This window comes from Manis javanica, chromosome 12 (assembly GCF_040802235.1).
Source record: "Manis javanica isolate MJ-LG chromosome 12, MJ_LKY, whole genome shotgun sequence".
Taxonomy (NCBI): Eukaryota; Metazoa; Chordata; class Mammalia; order Pholidota; family Manidae; genus Manis; species Manis javanica.
The window spans coordinates 40,387,148-40,405,279 of NC_133167.1; the positions used below are offsets into that span (position 1 = coordinate 40,387,148).

The 18,132-nt window shown below is 37.4% G+C and overlaps 1 protein-coding gene across 8 annotated transcripts in view; it reads right to left on the minus strand.

Moving 5' to 3' along the window:
- Positions 1 to 9,245: 9,245 nt before the first annotated feature.
- Positions 9,246 to 18,132, minus strand: part of ANKRD44 (ankyrin repeat domain 44) — a 313,326-nt gene continuing 304,439 nt past the window's right edge. For 4 of the 8 annotated variants that reach the window (XM_073218499.1, XM_073218497.1, XM_073218498.1 and 1 more), the window contains 3 exons: positions 16,924 to 17,006; positions 15,767 to 15,858; positions 9,246 to 13,510 (listed from right to left, as the gene is read on the minus strand). In XM_073218499.1, the coding sequence (XP_073074600.1) occupies positions 13,263 to 13,510; positions 15,767 to 15,858; positions 16,924 to 17,006 (423 nt within the window). In that variant the 3' untranslated portion in view covers positions 9,246 to 13,262. Of the gene's footprint in view, positions 14,995 to 15,766; positions 15,859 to 16,923; positions 17,007 to 18,132 lie in introns of all 8 variants that reach the window. The other 4 variants (XM_073218502.1, XM_073218504.1, XM_073218501.1 and 1 more) reach the window with 2 other exon arrangements.

Here is an 18,132-nt window from a genome sequence, read left to right on the forward strand (position 1 = left end):
CTTTCTTGTACCATCCTCTTTAACATTATAGGGTAAGTCCTGCCATATCTTTGGCCACGATCATACAACATACTGAACATATAAACATATATACATTTTTGTTGACATTGGGGTCATAACCATAAACATTTCACTGACACTTGCTTTTGTTTAACCATACTTAATATTTCTTGACTACATTCATTATTTTTAATAGTTTCATATTGTTCTATAGTAGGGATATAACAGAATGACATTCAAATTGTCTCCATGTTTTTTCCCCACTACCAAAGAATGCAATAAGCATTTTGGCATATATGTCTTTGTTTTTCTGAAGTACTGATATTCAACTTGTAGGTATTAGAAAAGTGTACTGAATAGCAGCAATACACTTAGACCTTGGCCCATTCAGGGCAATTAACCTCACCTCCAGTTACACTCCTCCCCATGGAGCAAGGAGTCAGGGGGCCAAAGGGGAGGCACTCAGCTAGAATCTGTGACCTTCTCTAGGACAATTTTGGTATCCAAGATGCTGAAATTCCCTGCTCAAGAATCCTGAGCCTATCACAGGGCTATGTGGGTTTTTTTCCTAGGTCTATTCTCTTGGGGGTAGCTTATGCCTCCCCTGCAAACATCTACTGGCCTAAGGAGTAGCCACATTCAAGGAAATGATTGGTGATTCACCTCAGGTTGCCCACAGAATAGGGTTGGCTTTGATGCTCAAACCAGCTGTTCTTTGACACCTCCCTTCCCGGCTTCCTGGGGAATTCAGGAATTCTATACTCATTGTGGGGAATGTCATCTGGGAAAACCCAGTGATTAATGAAACTAGAGGGTCTTCCCCTTCCCTCCCCACCAAAGCAGATGGAGAGAAACAGAATCCGACAACATATTAAAAGGATTATAAACCATAGCTAAATGAGATTTATCCCATGTATCCAAGTTGATTCAATGTATGAAAATTAACCAATGCAATACAGCATGTTAATACAGGACAAAGGACAAAATCACATGATCAATCATCTCAAAAGATACAGAATTTGGCAAAATCCAGCCTCTTTTTATAGTAAGAACACACAAAAAAACTAGAAATAGAAGAGAATGCATTCAAATTGATAAGGGGAATCTATGAAAAACCCACAGCTAGATTCATATTTAATAGTGAAAAACTAGATTCTTTCCCCTAGATCAGGAACAAGACAATGATGCTCACTACCACCCCTTCTATTTAACATGATTTTGAAAGTTTTAGTCAGGGCAATTAGGCAAGAAAAAGTAAAAAAAACAACAACAAGTATCCAGACTAGAATGGAAGAAGTAAAACTTTCTCTTTTTGCGGATGACATGATCTTGTAAGTAGAAAATCCTAAGGATTCCACTAAAAGAACCATCCAAGCTAATAATAAGTTTAGCAAGGTTGCAGAATACAATATAAATTTTTAAAAGTCGATTCTGTCATTCACTAGCAATGAAAAATCTGAAAATGACATTAAGGAAACAACTCCTTTAACAATAGCATTAAAAGAGGTAAAATACATAGGAATAAATTGAACACAGTAAGTGTAAAACATGCACACTGAAAACTACAAGATTGTTGAAAAAAAGACCTAACTAAATAGAAAGACATCCTATGTTCACGGATCAGAAAACTTAATGTAGTTAAGATGGCAATACTCCCCAAGTTGATACACAGATTCTAAATGTAAGAGGTATACCTATAAAACTGTTAAAAGAAAACAGAAGTAAAATCTTAATGACTGACTTAGGTAGTGGTTTTAGATATGACACCAGAAGCACAACATTTGTGCCTCAAAGGACACTATCAAGAAAGTGAAAAAACAACCCATGGAATGGGAGAAAATATTCGCAAATCCCATATCCGATAAGGGACTTGTACCCAGGGTATACAAAGAATTTTTATGAGCCAACAATAAAAAAATAACCAAATTTTAAAATGGGCAAAGGATTGAATAGACATTTCTCCAAAGAAAATTTACAAATGGTAAGTGTATGACACAATGTTCAATGTCATTAGTCATGAACCAAAAATACAAATCAAAACCACAATGAGACATCACTTCACATCCACTAGAATGACTTATTTCCCATTAGAAATAATGGGAAATAAGAAGGGTTGACAAGGATGTGGAGAAATTGACACTCTCATACATCGCTGATGGAATATTTGGCAGCTGTGGTAGAATAGTTTGGCAGTTCCTTGAGTTACCATATGACCAAACAATTCCACTCCTAGGTATATACATAAGAAAACTGAAATGCAAGCCCATACAAAAATCTGTAGACATATATTCATAGCAGCATTATTCACAGTGGCTCAAAAGTAGAAACAACTCAAATGACTATCAACTGATGAATGGACTAAAAAATGTGGTATATGCATGCAATCAAATATTATTTGGCTATAAAAAGGAATGAAGTACTGATACATATAAAAACATGAATGAACCTTGAAAACTTTAAGCTAAGAAGGGCATATATTGCATTATTTCATTTATTTGAAATGTCCAGAATAGACAAATTCATAGAGATAGTAGACAAGTTGTTGCAAGGGGTTGGGGAGAAGGAGGGAAATGGAGAATGAATGGATACAGGGTTTCTTTTGGGGGTAATGAAAACTTTCTGGAATTAGATAGTGGTGATAGTTACATAACTTTTTAAAATCACTAAAAAACATTAAATTGTACACTTTAAAAAGGTGAATTCTATGGTATGTCATTTATATTTCAATGAAATTATAATTTAAAAAATAGTGGCTGCTGGTTTTGGCCCATGAGCCATAGTGTACCAACCCTTTGTTGTAGACCAATATTTACTCCACGAGTAAAAGGCCATATAGTATTGTTAATTTTTTTTAAAAAGCTGAAAAAAAGAAAGAAAAATTGACATCAAGCAGTTTGTTTTCCTTCCAATATACATAGCATAGTAATTAAGATTATGAATTCTAGAACCACTTTACTATGTTTGAATCCCAGATCTGCCACTATTTAGCTGTGTGTTCATGGGGATAAGAATAGCATCTACCTTCTAAATATATGTAAAGTACTCGCAGCAGTGCCTGGCAAAATGCAGTGAGTGTCGGCCATTTTTATGATTCACTCCAACTGGAAAAACAACCTGAATCATCAATTTAATAAAGGTGATTTTTATTTGGCGTTCAACAGTTCTGGTCACAGGCAACAGCTTAATAAGAATGTGCTCTGTTCACCAGCCAGGTTACTGTCAGATCATGAGGCTGGCAGCAAGGAAAATGAAGATGGATCATTAATACATACTAGAAAATATATTCTTATCTCCAGGAAATATTGTTAGCACACTGAAAGGCTTTTCTTTTACAATATCTGAACTATATTGTGGGAAATTAGCTCTCTCAATCTAATTTCTAGTGCCATCTGTGACATCACAAAGCAAGCTCCCAGATAGCACCAACTGAACTCTTAATCAGCTTTTTTAGCACTGATGCCGAAATGAATCTGGCCCAGCAGCCAAATCAAAATTTATATGCTAATGGATAGACCCTTGGAATGAAGTTGAGCAGAAAATCAATCAATTATCAGGTAACAGTCATCTAACAAAATTCTTACAAGTTTAAAGTAGTAATAAATTACCATGGAGTAAATCTCAAGCTTGAAGAAAAATTAAAAATTAAAAAATGGCATGGATATAGAAATGGAAAAATCCTCTCTGAAAAAAAGAAATCCAAAAGGGAATTATAAACCCATTAGCTTTCTATTTTTAGTTAAAAATAGAAAATTTCAGGAAAAGTTAACATTGTAAATTTAGTTTTCACTTAAAGAGCAATGCAGAATCCCAACAATCTTAGTCTTTTGTCCTCTGCGGAAGGCTCACTGGGAAGTATTCAATTTTTCACTGTTATCACTAAGGCATCTGTCTGATCTACACGCTGCTTTTGTTCATTTTGTAGCTCTTAACCATCTGCCATCTTTCCTGGAGAGTCTCATAAACACATTTAGGTTAAACCATATTGTCATAAAACCTGTCATTGTATTACAGCCAAGGTCTAGTTTTTTTTTAAACAGAAATGCACTTGACCATTCTTACTTCTTTAAAAGCTTCATCCTAATCCTGGAACCAAACTTCAGTGTGATAATAAATCAGCTCTGAGTGTGCATCTACTTAAAGTAAAATACCTGAATAATAGAATTCTTGAAGTGGCCACATTTTCTCATCAGTTTTGCTCAAGTTCTACATTAAATGCCTTTGAGCCATTTGTTAAATTGGCCTGCTCAGTTTTGTACTTAACCTTGAATTTGTTTTTCCCTTCCATCATTCGCAACCACCCACTCTCATGGTTATATCCTTGGCTTTGTCAGCCTCAGGGAAAAAAACACCTCTGAAATCTTTATACTTCAAGCACCCCATGTTCCGCTCACCAACTCTGGTGCTACAACTCAGCAGTTCTTCCATCTTCTTGAGACCTTTAGACCAGTGACTGTATCACTTATTCACCATTCATCACCCTCCCTGTCTTCACTTCCCTCCTTACCCAGTCTAGAATCAATAACATATATAATCATGTCTCTTGAAAGTGCCACGGTTCTTTAGCTTCCCTGAGACTCGACTGACAAAACTCTATCACTGCTTAAATTCCACTATCTCCTTGCTCTATGACTGTACTCAAACATCTGAAAAATACACCAGGTTGACTGTTACCATTTTAAACGTATGCCAAAAATCTCAAACATAATAAGACCTACTCAGCAATCCTCTTCAGCTGCTCTGCAATGTTCTTTCCAAAATTACTCTCTTATCCCTTCTCAAAACTTCTCCCTGCTTTCTCCCAAACATCCCCCTCAGCATCAACATGCTAAAACATCTGCTATCTTGAAAACAAATACTCTCTCATCTCCATAACTTTCCTCCCTTTCTTTCTCTTAACCTATCCTCTTTGGATTGGTGCCCCTATCACTCTGATGCGTCTCTACTTGCAAAGGTTTCTAATAAACTCTTGTTTGCCTTATTCACTGGTCATTCTCTGTCATATCTTATCTGACCTCCCAGAAGCAATGGAGACATTAGACACAACTGAAACTCCTTCCTCCATGACGTTTCTTCTTTCTCAGGTTTGAGACATCTTGATCTCTTGCTTTTCCTCCTGCCTCCCTGGCCTCTCCTTAACGGTCTTCTCTGCCAAATCGTCTCTTCAGCCTGACCTCTAACATGCTGGTGTGTCCACAGTTCAGGGCTCTTCTTTCTATGTATACCCAAGGCAATCTTCTCTGGTCATCTGTAATTTCATATGACCCCAGTGCCAGCCTCTCCCCTCAAACTCCAGGTTGTTTGCTCAACATCAAAACATCAGCAAGTTCAGCCAACTCTACCTTCCAGAATACCCACAATGTGCCACATTGCTTCCACCTCTCTTGTTGCCACACCAATCGGAGCCACTGTGTTTACCTACCTATATTATTGTAGTGACCACCCAACCCATCACTAGGGTTACTTCCTTACCTCCCTACAGCAGCTAGAACAATCCTTTCAAAATGAAATAGAACCACACTATTTTTCTGCTTTTCTCCAGGGGATTTTTAAAAAAAATCACATCCAGAATAAAATAGAAACTCTTTTTTCCAGCTCAAAATATTTTACAATATCTGGCCTCAGATCGCATGCACTTGATCTCTGCTCCTACCACCTCCACAAGTCTACAGCCAGATTGGCCCCATTTCTGTTCCTGAATATGCTAAGTTCATTCATGCTTTTGAGTGTTGGCACTGGCTGTTCTGTCTCCCTAGAATGTTCTCTCCTCTGATCTTTATATGGCTGGCAACTTGTCATTAAGATCTAAGCTTAGGTGTTCATAATTCTTAGGAAACACAACTATGAGAAATGAGTTATTCAAGTTCTCAAATTTGCTGGATGCTTTACCAACTGAAAATAAACATAGGTAAGTTTTTTGTGCTCTAAATACTGCTTCAACACTTTTACTTTTGAAAAATTTTTAATTCAAGAACTTAAATATACTTCATTAAATTGTCAGGTAAATATAGAAAGTGGTACTAGAAATTGCACCTACCAGTGACCAAAGAACCATTAAGAAAATAGTTCTTTGTTGCCAGGTCTTGCTGTGTGACTGTGGGCCAGGTGCCCCAGCTTTGTGAATAGAGTTTCCCCACCATGAAGCAGGTGCAATTATCCCTTACTTAAGACAAGGAATGTTCGTGTGTGTGCAGGTGTTTGTATGTTTATTAAGAAAAGAATTAAATATATGGGTCAAATCTGTGAAATCTGTGTGGCACTTCACTCACCCGCATGCAATCTCTCCTGGAGAAATGCACGAACAGGGAACATGTATTCAACAATGCTTCTCAGGTTTTTTTTCTTAAGCTTGTAAGTGCTCTTTATGGGGGTGTGTACTAGAGCATGTTTATACGATTCCCTGTGAAGACAGATTTAAAATATGGCTGGTTTCACAAATAAACTGATGGAGAAAGGATTCAGAAACAAGAGGAGAGGAAGCAGAGGAGCAGTGAGGTGGGGGAGCATGGCCTTGAGGGTGGGTGGGTGTGCTCTGGGCTGGGTAGCATGGTGTTTGGGATTTCTGGCCTAGTAAACACTAGTACAGTAAATGCTAGTAGCAACCACTCGTGCGCCCCAGTCATTGTGCCAGCCACAAATGCCCACACATTTGTGATCACTCCCCTGGAGTGCTAGAAAAAGAATGAATGGCATAGCCATTATCTTTGCTGCTTTATATTTTACAGCAAATGTACTTTCAGTATGAAATTTGCTACAGCCAATTCATATAGCACTTTTACCCACAATATTTTTACATTATGTTAATAGCCTTGTAGTTTAATGCCTTTGTGACTTACAAGCTAATTCTGGAACACATCAAGTATGTAAAGTGAAGGATAGATGTATGGGGATCTAAACCTACCGGATGGAATTAGAGAGACAGAGAGATCCTTTGACAAGCAGTTTGGAGACAAAGAGCCGTATCAATGTTCACCAATAAAACTACTGCAGTGGAGGTCATTACCCTCCTTCTGCCTACTTCTGAGAGTACAAGTGAATCAGGGTATCTCTGTTTTCTTGAAAGGGTGAATTTAGGAAGTCAAGTAAATGACTTCCCTAGAAATGACTGGGAAGACGTTATCCTGGTCTGAATTTATGCTCTGCAAGGACACTATCCCCAATGTAGTAAATAACTTTTAAAACAACTCCCAGTGATTCCTGCCTCCAGGTAGCCACAGCCTTTGGTAATCTCCTTTCCTTGGTGTGGGATGAACCTAGTGACTTGATTCCAATGAATAAAATATGGGAAAAATGATGGCATATCATTTCAAGATTCAGTTTGAAAGCTGCGACTTCTGTCTCATGCTTTCTCTCCCTCCCTGGTTTTTCTCAATGTGCTTGCTCTCATGAGGTAAGCTGCCATGTTGTTAGCTGCCTTTTGGAAAGGGCCATTTGTCAAGAAACTGAGGGGAGTCCACAGCCTGAAGTTCTCAGTCCAAGCAGCCAAGAAGAATACTACCAACCATGCTATGAATGAGCTTAGATAAGAATCTATCCCTAGCCGAGACCATTATTACCGCCCATGAGAGACACTTGTCAGAAGACCCAGCTAAACCATGCCCGACTCACAGAAAGTGTGAGATAATAAACGCTTGTTTTAAGTCACTAAGTTGTAGAATAATTAGTTACACCACATTAGATAACTAATAAACCTAGTCTACTCTGAATTATAGGAAACACTCACCTGTGGTATGATTCATGGTTTAGAGCCTTCAATAATGAAAAGCACTCAGATTTGTATATTTGAATAAGTAGTGAGTCAGGGCAGAATGCAAAACATCTCTAAACATCTCTATCAGGAAACAAACAAAAAAATCCCAACCACCACAAATCATCATTTGGCAGGATGGCATAGAAGACAGAACATCTACAGGCATAAGTTGCATATTCAGATCACTAATTATACAAATTTGAGCAAATTACATAATTTCTCTGGGATTCAGTTTCTTCATGAAAAAGATGGAGATGGGACTGGGCTACACTCTGAGAACTGCTAACATTCTATGACACTAATCTGAGGAACTCAGGAAGGCCCCAATCTCTTTTCATTACCTGGAAACTCCATCATTAGGAAATTGTTCCTTAGTGCTTATAGGGAAATTACTGCTTAAGGAGAGACAGAGAGGAAATTCTATATGTACCTTTAAGAATAATGCAGAGAGGGTGGGGTCTTGTGCTGCTATGAAGCAGATCAAGGGTGGTAGTAATAGTAACAAAGGTAAGCATGATTAATTTCACAATTGAGGACCTAGGAGGTTTCCACCTTTCTGATACATGTGATCTCTACAATTAGTCACATTTCCCCTCTTCTCTTGAGTTCAAGGAAGCTTAGAGCAAACTCAAGTTCAGTCGTAGCCACTGCATTAAATTTTATGGTTCCCAGATTTGTTTGCTTTTTTTTCCCTGTCTCAGTTTTTCTACTTCTATTTTATCCCATGTGTCTTGTTGAGCCACTTCCTTTATGGAAAAGATTGAAAGCATAAATACATGTAATAAAGACAAACATACATGCTTGAATTTTTTTTCTCTAATTGTGACAATATCTGGAGATACACTTCTATCCTTATTGTTAATTTTCAAAATTTAAGGTTAATTGGGCTTTGGTTAATTTGGGACAAATATTTAAATCAGCAGAATAATTGGAAAAGTTAGCATAAATTGGTAGATGAATGGATAAAGAAGATGTGGTACATATGCACAATGGAATATTATTCAGCCATAAGAAGAAAATAAATCCTACCATTTGTAACAACATGGATTCAGCTAGAGAGTATTATGTTCAGTGAAATAAGCCAGGTGGAGAAAGACAAGTATCAAATGATTTCACTCATCTGTGGAGTATAAGAACAAAGCAAAAACTGAAGGAACAAAACAGCAGCAGAATCACAGAACACAAGAATGAACTAACAGTTACCAAAGGGAAAGGGACTGGGGAGGATGGGTGGGAAGGAAGGGATAAGGGGATTAAGGGGCATTATGATAAGCACACATAATGTAGGGAGTGTGGCACAGGGAAGGCAGTATAGCACAGAGAAGACAGGTAGTGATTCTATAGCATCTTACTACACTGATGGACAGTGACTGTAATGGGGTATGTGGTGGGGACTTGATAAAGGGGGGAATCTAGTAACCACAAAATTGCTCATGTAATAATGATACCAAAAAAAAGTTAGCATAAATTGGAAAAAATTAAAGACAACACAAATTGCAACAATATTTGTACCATTTTTATTTGTAAAAATATCCATCTGAATGCATTTCCAAAGTATATTACAGTTAAGTACTTAATTACATTATTAGCATTCAGTAGTTGAAAAAGTATTAAACTGTGCTTAAGTAGATTCAGACTGGTTGAAAGTCATTCACTGAACTAAAAGTCATTTTCCTCATTTTTACAGTCATGACATTTACCAGAGTCATTCAACTCCAATTTACATAAGAAAACATTACAGACAAAATCCCACTGAAATCATCAAACAATATTTTATGCTGTTACAAATATGTTATGCAAAATATAACACTGGCACCAGATTTGTATCATCGTGCTTTGCAAAGATATATTGCACATGCTAAAGCATAAAATATGTAGACAAAACTACCAAAGAAAAGATATTTGCATTGAATTTTTAGATCACTGCATAAGAAATGCAGAGAATTACAGTTTTTACACACACTCAGATTGTCACTATCTTAAAACGCTTTTCCCCTATAACACTGACCTATGGTTTACAGTTTTGTAAGAAGAAAGCATTTTAGCACTGCAAAATCAAACATAATTCCTATAGAAAACTTCAGCATTTCTGTTTTCATTTCAAAGCAGGTAAAAGGGAAAATAGGAAAGAAAGACACTTTATACATTCAAAGAAAGACTGAAATGAAAACTCACTGGCATTATATTGCTCTGATAACAATCAAATGAAAAAATACAAAACATTTCACAGAACATTTTCAGAATATACAAATATAAAAAGGCACTCTAACTTCATATTACAAGACAAAAAAGGGATGAGTTCTTCAACCAACAACAGATAAGCAAACCAAGTTGCTCAACAGTACAAAGAATAGCTAGTGCAGCAAATCCATTTGATGTTCTCATTCTAGTTTAATAACAAAATAATAAATCAAGCAGCTATTTACTGCCTAAAGTACCAGAACATACTACGGTGCCCTTTTAGTAGTGATAAAAAGAAATCCCCTGAGCTATTTACTGTAGAATCATAGCAGATTTTAGGCAATTTGGAGATAGTAATGTATTTACCAAGGATAGGCAGACACGGCGAATAGGTAAGTGCAATGAAACATGATCCCTGTGGCTGTGGCTAAGATGTAGTCTGAAAATAATACATTTAGGTAAACGCGCTCAGCAACTAAGACTCAATTAAAAGCACAATGTTTTCTGTTTGTTTTTTCCCCCTTAGAAAGATATGCTGGAAATCTAGTTTTATCTCTAAGGATGTCCTTGGAAAACATAGAATTCATAGTTTTTAAAGTCATTTTGCTAAGGAAAAAATGTGATCTGGCGGGGAGGGAGAAATAGGAAGAGAGAGGAAGGGAGATTGATTCAATAACAGTTCGCAGTGAGCATGATTTCATTGTTCCTTTGTCCTTCCTTCTATCGGTGAGGGGGGGGTGGGTGGCGGGGAGTCAAACGGCAGTTCCATGGAGATAATGCCGTGCCGAGTCACTGCTTTGCTGCAGCGTCCCTCTTCTCTGTGCTGCTCTACAGGAGAAATGTTAACGCTGCTTCACCATTAAAGCAGGCATGGCATTTCGTTTCCTGCTTTAAATACCAACTGAGCAAGATTTCCATTTGCTTTCAGAAATAGACACCACAGTATACTGTGCTTCTTCAGTGTCAGATCTCCCTTATTTTCACTGTTGTGGCAAAGATAAGGTCCTTATTGCTCATCAGTCGATTTATCTACTTTTCAAAAATCCACCTTCTTGAAACAAAAAAGGACAGAGGAAGAAGGGGAACACAACACCAAGAATTAAAAACACAAGGTGGGTGGCGTCAAAAATTTTCAGTGAGATTAATACAAATCTGTAAGTCTTTTGAAGAGGTTCTCATTTGTGAAGACCCCAACATGAGCTTTTAATTAAATCCAGGATATTAAAAGAGTTAAGATTAAAGTCTTTTACAGCTAGATGAAACATATAATATATATCTGTATTTTATCCAGATATGGTACAACACTGTTTTAAAAATAGCTCACAAACACTGTAAAACAGAAATGTCCAGGGTGAAAATGGAATGGATTATATAATGTCAGAGAACACTCACATAATGTAACACGTTTCCTTCCTGTGTCTTGCTAACATGGAAAATAGCACTTGAGCTGGCGGTTTTTCTTTCTCCTTTTGTAATATGCCCACACACTGACATAATTTCCCATTAGGTTATCAGGACCATTTTGGGGTATTTAGGATAATTTCTGTATCTTTTGTTGGACCATATGATCCACTACGCACTTCAGGTTTCATCTCGCAGAAGGGCATAAGGACTGATGAGTCTTGTGAGCTCCAAGCCGGCTACAGACTAGGGCTGAGCCACAGATGTTGCACCTCTCTCCAAACAAGGAGGAAGAACCTGGGGGTCTGGTCGGCTGGAAACTTCAGCGGTGGAAGCGCTGGGCTTGGCCCTGGGACTGCTGGCTAGTCCAGGGAGTGTCCTGGATGTTTTTCTGCTTTTTTTGTTATTCCAAGTAAGACACATAGCAATTAAAACAGAGAACAAACAATGGATGTTTCCTCGGCTGTGGTTTCATTTCAAATAAATATAAACAGATTTACATCAAAAGTATATGAACAGTTTCTCTAGTTTGGCAAAAAAAATAAGCTGCGATCAACACATCCTCAGTTACAAATGTTTTGCCATCAACTAGAAATCTGTGTCATTAGAAATATAAAATACAACAAAAACTGTTACACAAAAAGATTATATTTTAACTCCATAGAAAAGCTACTTCAGTTCTCATTTCCATTTTGAAGGAAAACAATTTAAGATCTTCCATTTTGGACCAAAGCATTCGGGTCCTCATACATAGCTGATCGATGAACTACAGACATATACATATGTATATATAATGTATACACACATGTATGTGTGCATATGTATGTGCATAATTTTTAGAGTCTCATTCTTCTTTTTGTCCAGCTATTCCAGGAGCAGAACGGGGTCCATTTGACCTAGAAGCTTTGGCAGAGGGAGCAGACACAGTATTCACTATGTTGATTTCATCATCAGACAACCATCAACTGGCTTGAATTTCCACATCACCCATTTCTCTCTCCTGCTTTCACTGTCTTCCTTGCCTTTTGCAGTCACATTCCCACTCACCTGGCATTACCTGGACTGAGAAACTTATCTAATATTTTACTATTGGTGAACAATGCTGGTGGTTTTGATGTTTTTTAAAAGTTATTATTTTGATTTAAGAAGAAATCAATAAGGGTAGTTTCATATTAAATTTGCATATGTCTCAAAGTTTGGTGCAATATAATTTTCACCTAAAATGTTAGTAGATTTAGACTTAATCACTTGGGTGAAACTTAGTCACAGGCTTGTTATAGGGAGCACTGAATGCCATATTTGTGTTAAATGAGAAAAGCAAGGTCACGTTTCAATCAATTTTAACAAAATCCTTGGAATGAAGTTCGGGATATTTAATGCTTACTATAGAGAGGATATGAATAATTGGACTCCCTTAAAAAGATTATTACAGGCATTATTTCTGAAAATGAACACCTTTACCTTTGGCTTCTAGTGAGGAAGTAAACATCAAAGTGAGAAGAGATTTGAGGCATTTTCTATCGACCTCTTCCCTCCCCTCCCAGGGGACAATGAATGTCATATTGATAAACTGAGAACTCAGTGCTGAGTGAATACATGAAAAATAAAATCTTTATAGAGAACAGCTCCCTCTCAGTTGCATTATCCTCAAAGAAAAAGAATTAAATGCATTTTTTTATCCCTTACTTAAAATAAGAGGTAGGCTTTCACGGAAGTATCTCAGAGCTAAAGAAACCATGAAACAAATAAAAATCGGGTCCCACCTCGGTGCTTTGCCCTACAGCCTAGCTGCCATCCCTACATTTGATTAATTCCTTTTTACTGGCTTCTGGAAGGTTGGGCCCATAATAATACTTGAACACAGCATAAACCTGGAATACAAGCTTCTTTCCTCCAACATGGGTAGTCAAGGAGAAGTTCCTACAGTCCAAAGTCAAAACGTTTCCGAATCAGAATCATTGTCATTGTACCCATCCTCGGAGCCTACGGTGTTCCTGCACAGGCTAACCATACTACCCAGACTGGAGAGAGTCGTCCTGCTCAAATTGTCTTTTTTAAAACAAACGAAGTTGACAGCCGTCATTGTGCTGGAAGGAGAAAAAGGCATCATGGTAGCCAAAATGAGGGCCAGGCAGTCAGCCACGTCTTTGTTAGGAGCGCAAGCCAGGGCCGGGGTATGACCTGGGCGTAAACGCAGACAAGGCAGTGGTTAGTCCGGGCAATCCAGAGGCGGCGTGAGCATTCCACAGTACATCTCGTATGACCTCACGCGGGGAGATGCATGTTGAGTTAGAAATCATGCCAGGCACAAGGAGGAGTTACTTCCCACAAGTCATGCTAGGGGTGAGGCTAGAGGGGACTGGGACGGGGTGGCATTTTCAGAAGCGTTTTTCAGCTTACATGACAACAAGCACTATATTAACTGAAGTTAGGCAGAATTCTCATTTTCATCTAGTGAAAAGAAACATGAGGGGTTGGGGGTGGGACACAATTCCACAAAAAACTAGCAACAGGACAACCAGGAAGGAGTTTCCACTTGAGAGCACAGGCATACCATGGGCCTCAGGCTCCGGCCAGAGCACTCTCATTCTGAGAACAATGACTTTTCAGAGCGGGTAATTGTGTCAGATTAGAGAAGATATTAAAAATCAGATAGATCTCTGTGAAAGTGAGTAACGCAGCTTTGTCACTTTATACATACTTATATAAACTATGCACCATTTAACTGGTTCAAAAGCACTAGCTGTTTGTAATTAAAAATTTACTATCATTTAAGATAAATTTAACAGAATTTCAAAAAAACAGCGATACAACACCAATCAAATTCTCAAATCCTAAATGTAACAGATGTGGGAAAATTATCATTGAGTCGTGATACCATTTAGATTTTATGGGTCCAATCCAGATGAGAAAACTATCTCAATACATGGAACAGGTGCATGGGGAAGTAGGTAATTTCATTGATTTAACTATTAACCTAATCCAACTTTAAGTCTACAGGCTTGAAAGGCTCAGCCTGCCTTCTGTGCTAGAAAAGTTCTTACTACTGTTTACTCATTTATTCAAAGGAACTGGCTCAATATAACTCAACAAATGTTAGTTTTGTTTATCAGCACTTGACCCTTGGCTCCCCCAGATTATTCCTCTTTCTGGTATGAAAACAAATAATGGACAGGTATCTCAACATTCCATTCCACAAAAGTCTATGATGACTAAAGAATTTATAATTGTAGTGCTGTACAAAATTGCCCCAAAAGTTCCCAAGCCTTTGGGATGCAGCTAGCTAGGCTCTGAGAAAGGCCACAGTTCCACTGACCCGGGGCTCTTGCTCCCAAGATCATTACTGGCTGGACAGTCTCAGACACTGCAGACTGATACCGCAGAAAGGCAAAATTAATTTATTCTCATTTCTTTGGTCATGCTGGAAAAAAATATAACCTAAGATATATAATGGTGGTAAGAGGGTGAGAGAAGGAGAGGAGGGAAAACCAAGAAGATGGAATAATAGAAAACGTTCTGCACCTCCTAGACAGTCAGGTTGGGGACAGAGCAGGACACATGCTAGGGTAGGTGGGGCTGCAAAACCATAACTAACAGGAGTTAGCTAATGATGTCATATGGCTGCTTACTTCTGAGAAATAGGCATGAGCTGCTAATTCCAATACCTGTAATAAGCAGTTAATTGAGTTATATTAATACATTTAATTATATTTGCCACAATTAATGCCACATTTAAAAAATTACTTCATTTGCAAATATCCAGAAGTCCCTCTTTTGCTCCCTAAAGTCAATAGGCATTTTGCTCAAAATGGTAGTTTAATTCAATTCTAGTATTCACTAGCTTTCAAAATTTCTTAGGAAGCAGAGTAGACAGTTTCTGCTAAGAGTTAGTTCATTTAGAAAAGGAACATTATATAGATCAAGAGATGCTTTCAAACCCAGAAATTAATTTAAAAATTTTATTCATGTTCCCCAAATACCCATACTGAGAACATGAGTTCTGATTTGTTCTTTAAAAAAAAGTTTGATCTCAGAATGAACTTAAATACAAAGACCTATGTTTTTATTTGAACCCTTGAGCATGCACTAATGACACGAGTAATCCCTAACTCACCAGCATGTGCAGTTAGAATTTCAAATGCAAATTTGAAAGCTTTTTACTGTGTTTAAAATATTTCAACTACCATGCTGAGGAGTTAGAGAGCAGCTGCTGACATTACATGCAAAATGGAAGGCACTGGTGGGCTACAGGTAGGCTATGTGTTTTACAAAGACAGACAGGACGAATTATCTTTGTTTGATTTCTCACACACAGGGAACTTTAAAAAGGGAGAGAATTCTTACTGCCTTTTTAACTAGCTCCTATCTTTTTCATTTTCCTCTGGCTGCACAGCATAGGGACGGTACCTGTAGTCATAGTTTATTTTTTCCACTTACCATTTTCATCTACAGCGAGTACACAGGCCCCTTTGGCCAGCAACTCCTCAACCACCACCTTCAAGCCATTTCGTGCAGCAACGTGGAGGGGTCTGAAAAAAAGATAATACTGAGCGTCAACTGTGGTACATATTTGGGTGAGAATATGTCATTTGGGGTAGCCCATATTGCTAAAAGGAAGAAAGTACTTAAGAATCTATAAATAGCACATAAATATTTTTACCTTCTTAAAAAAAGACATTTGTTGACCAGACCTTTTCCAGGTACTAATGATCCAACTGTTCTTGCATGTTGACCCAGATTTCTCTGCAGATATTAAAAAATACTATGCATCTCAAACAACCTCACTGACAGTGAATAGGAAGTCAGAGGAAGAACTCAAGCTCTGGGTGTGTTTTCTAGAAGGTTCTTTACAGTTACTTTCTACTCCAGCATTTGAATCATTTGACACAGTTCACCAACATGACTGGTATTAATATCAACCATATATATAATTTCAAACATTCTTGTTATTAGTAAATATACTAAATAATATTTTACTGAATATAGAATACCTTAAAGAGTAATATCAAACCCAATATAATCTCCTATATACTATTTAAGCATCTTAATGAAAAAAAATCCTAATATTCCTTTGCTCTGAAAACAAATGCATAAGTCATTTCCTAAAATGGAAAATGAGTCAGCTTTTAGGTCTTTCACACTAAGAATTACACTGAATTATATTAAAATATAATTAAGACAAACAGCTTAGAAATTCTTCAAATGTATTCTGGGAATCTGATTTATAAAACTGTTGTTTTTCAGTATGAATACATAATGTTTATACATTCATACAGTTTCCCTGAATATGGTAGCCCATAAAATATTCTACCAGCCCACTGAATTTAGAATTACGACAGAAATATCAACAAAGAAAAACACAGACCTCACAAAATTCTGTGAAGGCTTATGAAAATAAAGATTCTAGCTAAAAATGTCTATCCTTGTTAACATCTGCAGGTATGTGACTGTAAACTTGATAAAGGAGAAGCCAGGTCTGTGTCTTTCACCACTATGTTTGCTAGCACTAGCCTGGCACAGAGGAAGCTTTAATATTTGTTGAATAAAATGACTATGAATCTGGGTCCAAGTCAAACTTCAGCAGTCATACTTACGTCTGCAGTGCATTATTTTTGGCATTAATAAGGCTCTCATCTTGTATCTTGTCAAGTATTAACAAGGCACATTTTTCATGACCCTAGAGAAAAAAAAAATGATAAGAAACACAGGATGGAAAGACAGAAAAGTTCCTGAAAAATTACTTCATTATGCTTTCAATGTCCTCTACCTGAAAACATTTTATAAGGCTATTTTCTAAGTAATTCCTTTTTCTTCTAAAGAGCAAATGGTTAAAGGGGCCTAGATTCTCAAAGATTTTGAATAAGGTTTATGAGTCCTCGGTTAATATAAATCTGATCAAAAATATTAATATTTCTAAGGTAACTTCAGAATTAATGTCCAGAAAGTTAAGCAGAGGCTAGTTCAGCTAGGTCAGTTGGTAAACAGAGAACAGAATTAGGAGTATCCTTTAAATCCTTCAACATTACTTTTAAACATAAGACAAGCCCCATCTCCTTCCTCAAGCCTCCAATCACCATTTCAGTGATCCATCTATCCTGGGGATTCCCATTATACCTGCTATCTGTATTATCATCATTATTTACTGCCTTATATTGTGAAGAATTCTGTTTTAGGAAAGTTCATTCTTTCGTGCCTCAACCAGAGAACGATATCTATCTTATGACAGTAGGTAGTTGATAATTTTAAAAATGAGTTGATAAGTCAGAGACCCTTTCTCGATTTCAGGCCTCTGCCCTGATAAGGGGTCATGACTTCCTAAATCCTTGCTACTCAGTGCGATTGCAGACAGGCATTATCAGTGTCACCTGGGAGTGAGAAATGTTGACTCTCAGGTCCTACTCCACACCTACTAAATCAAAATCTGCATTTTAAGTAGATGCTCCGATGATTCCTTTACACAAAGAATTTGAAAAGCACAGCACTTATTTTCACAAAAAACATGACATCTTGACACAAATTTCATGAAATTGGTGGTTTCCATGGGCTTCCAGAACATGAAATGAGAAAATACAACCAATAAAAGGAATAGCTAATACTTCTGGTCCACTGGGTACAGAAAACACCTGTGATACTCTACATTTAAATAAAGCACCAGAACTGGTGTCAGTGACATCATACTATAATGCCTTATAAGGGAGACCTTTAAATATAATTTTAGTGTTAATAAAGTTTCATGCAGATGCACTGTTGGTGAAGTACAAACAGCTATGGCCTCACTGGAGGGTGGTTTGGTCTTTAAAAAG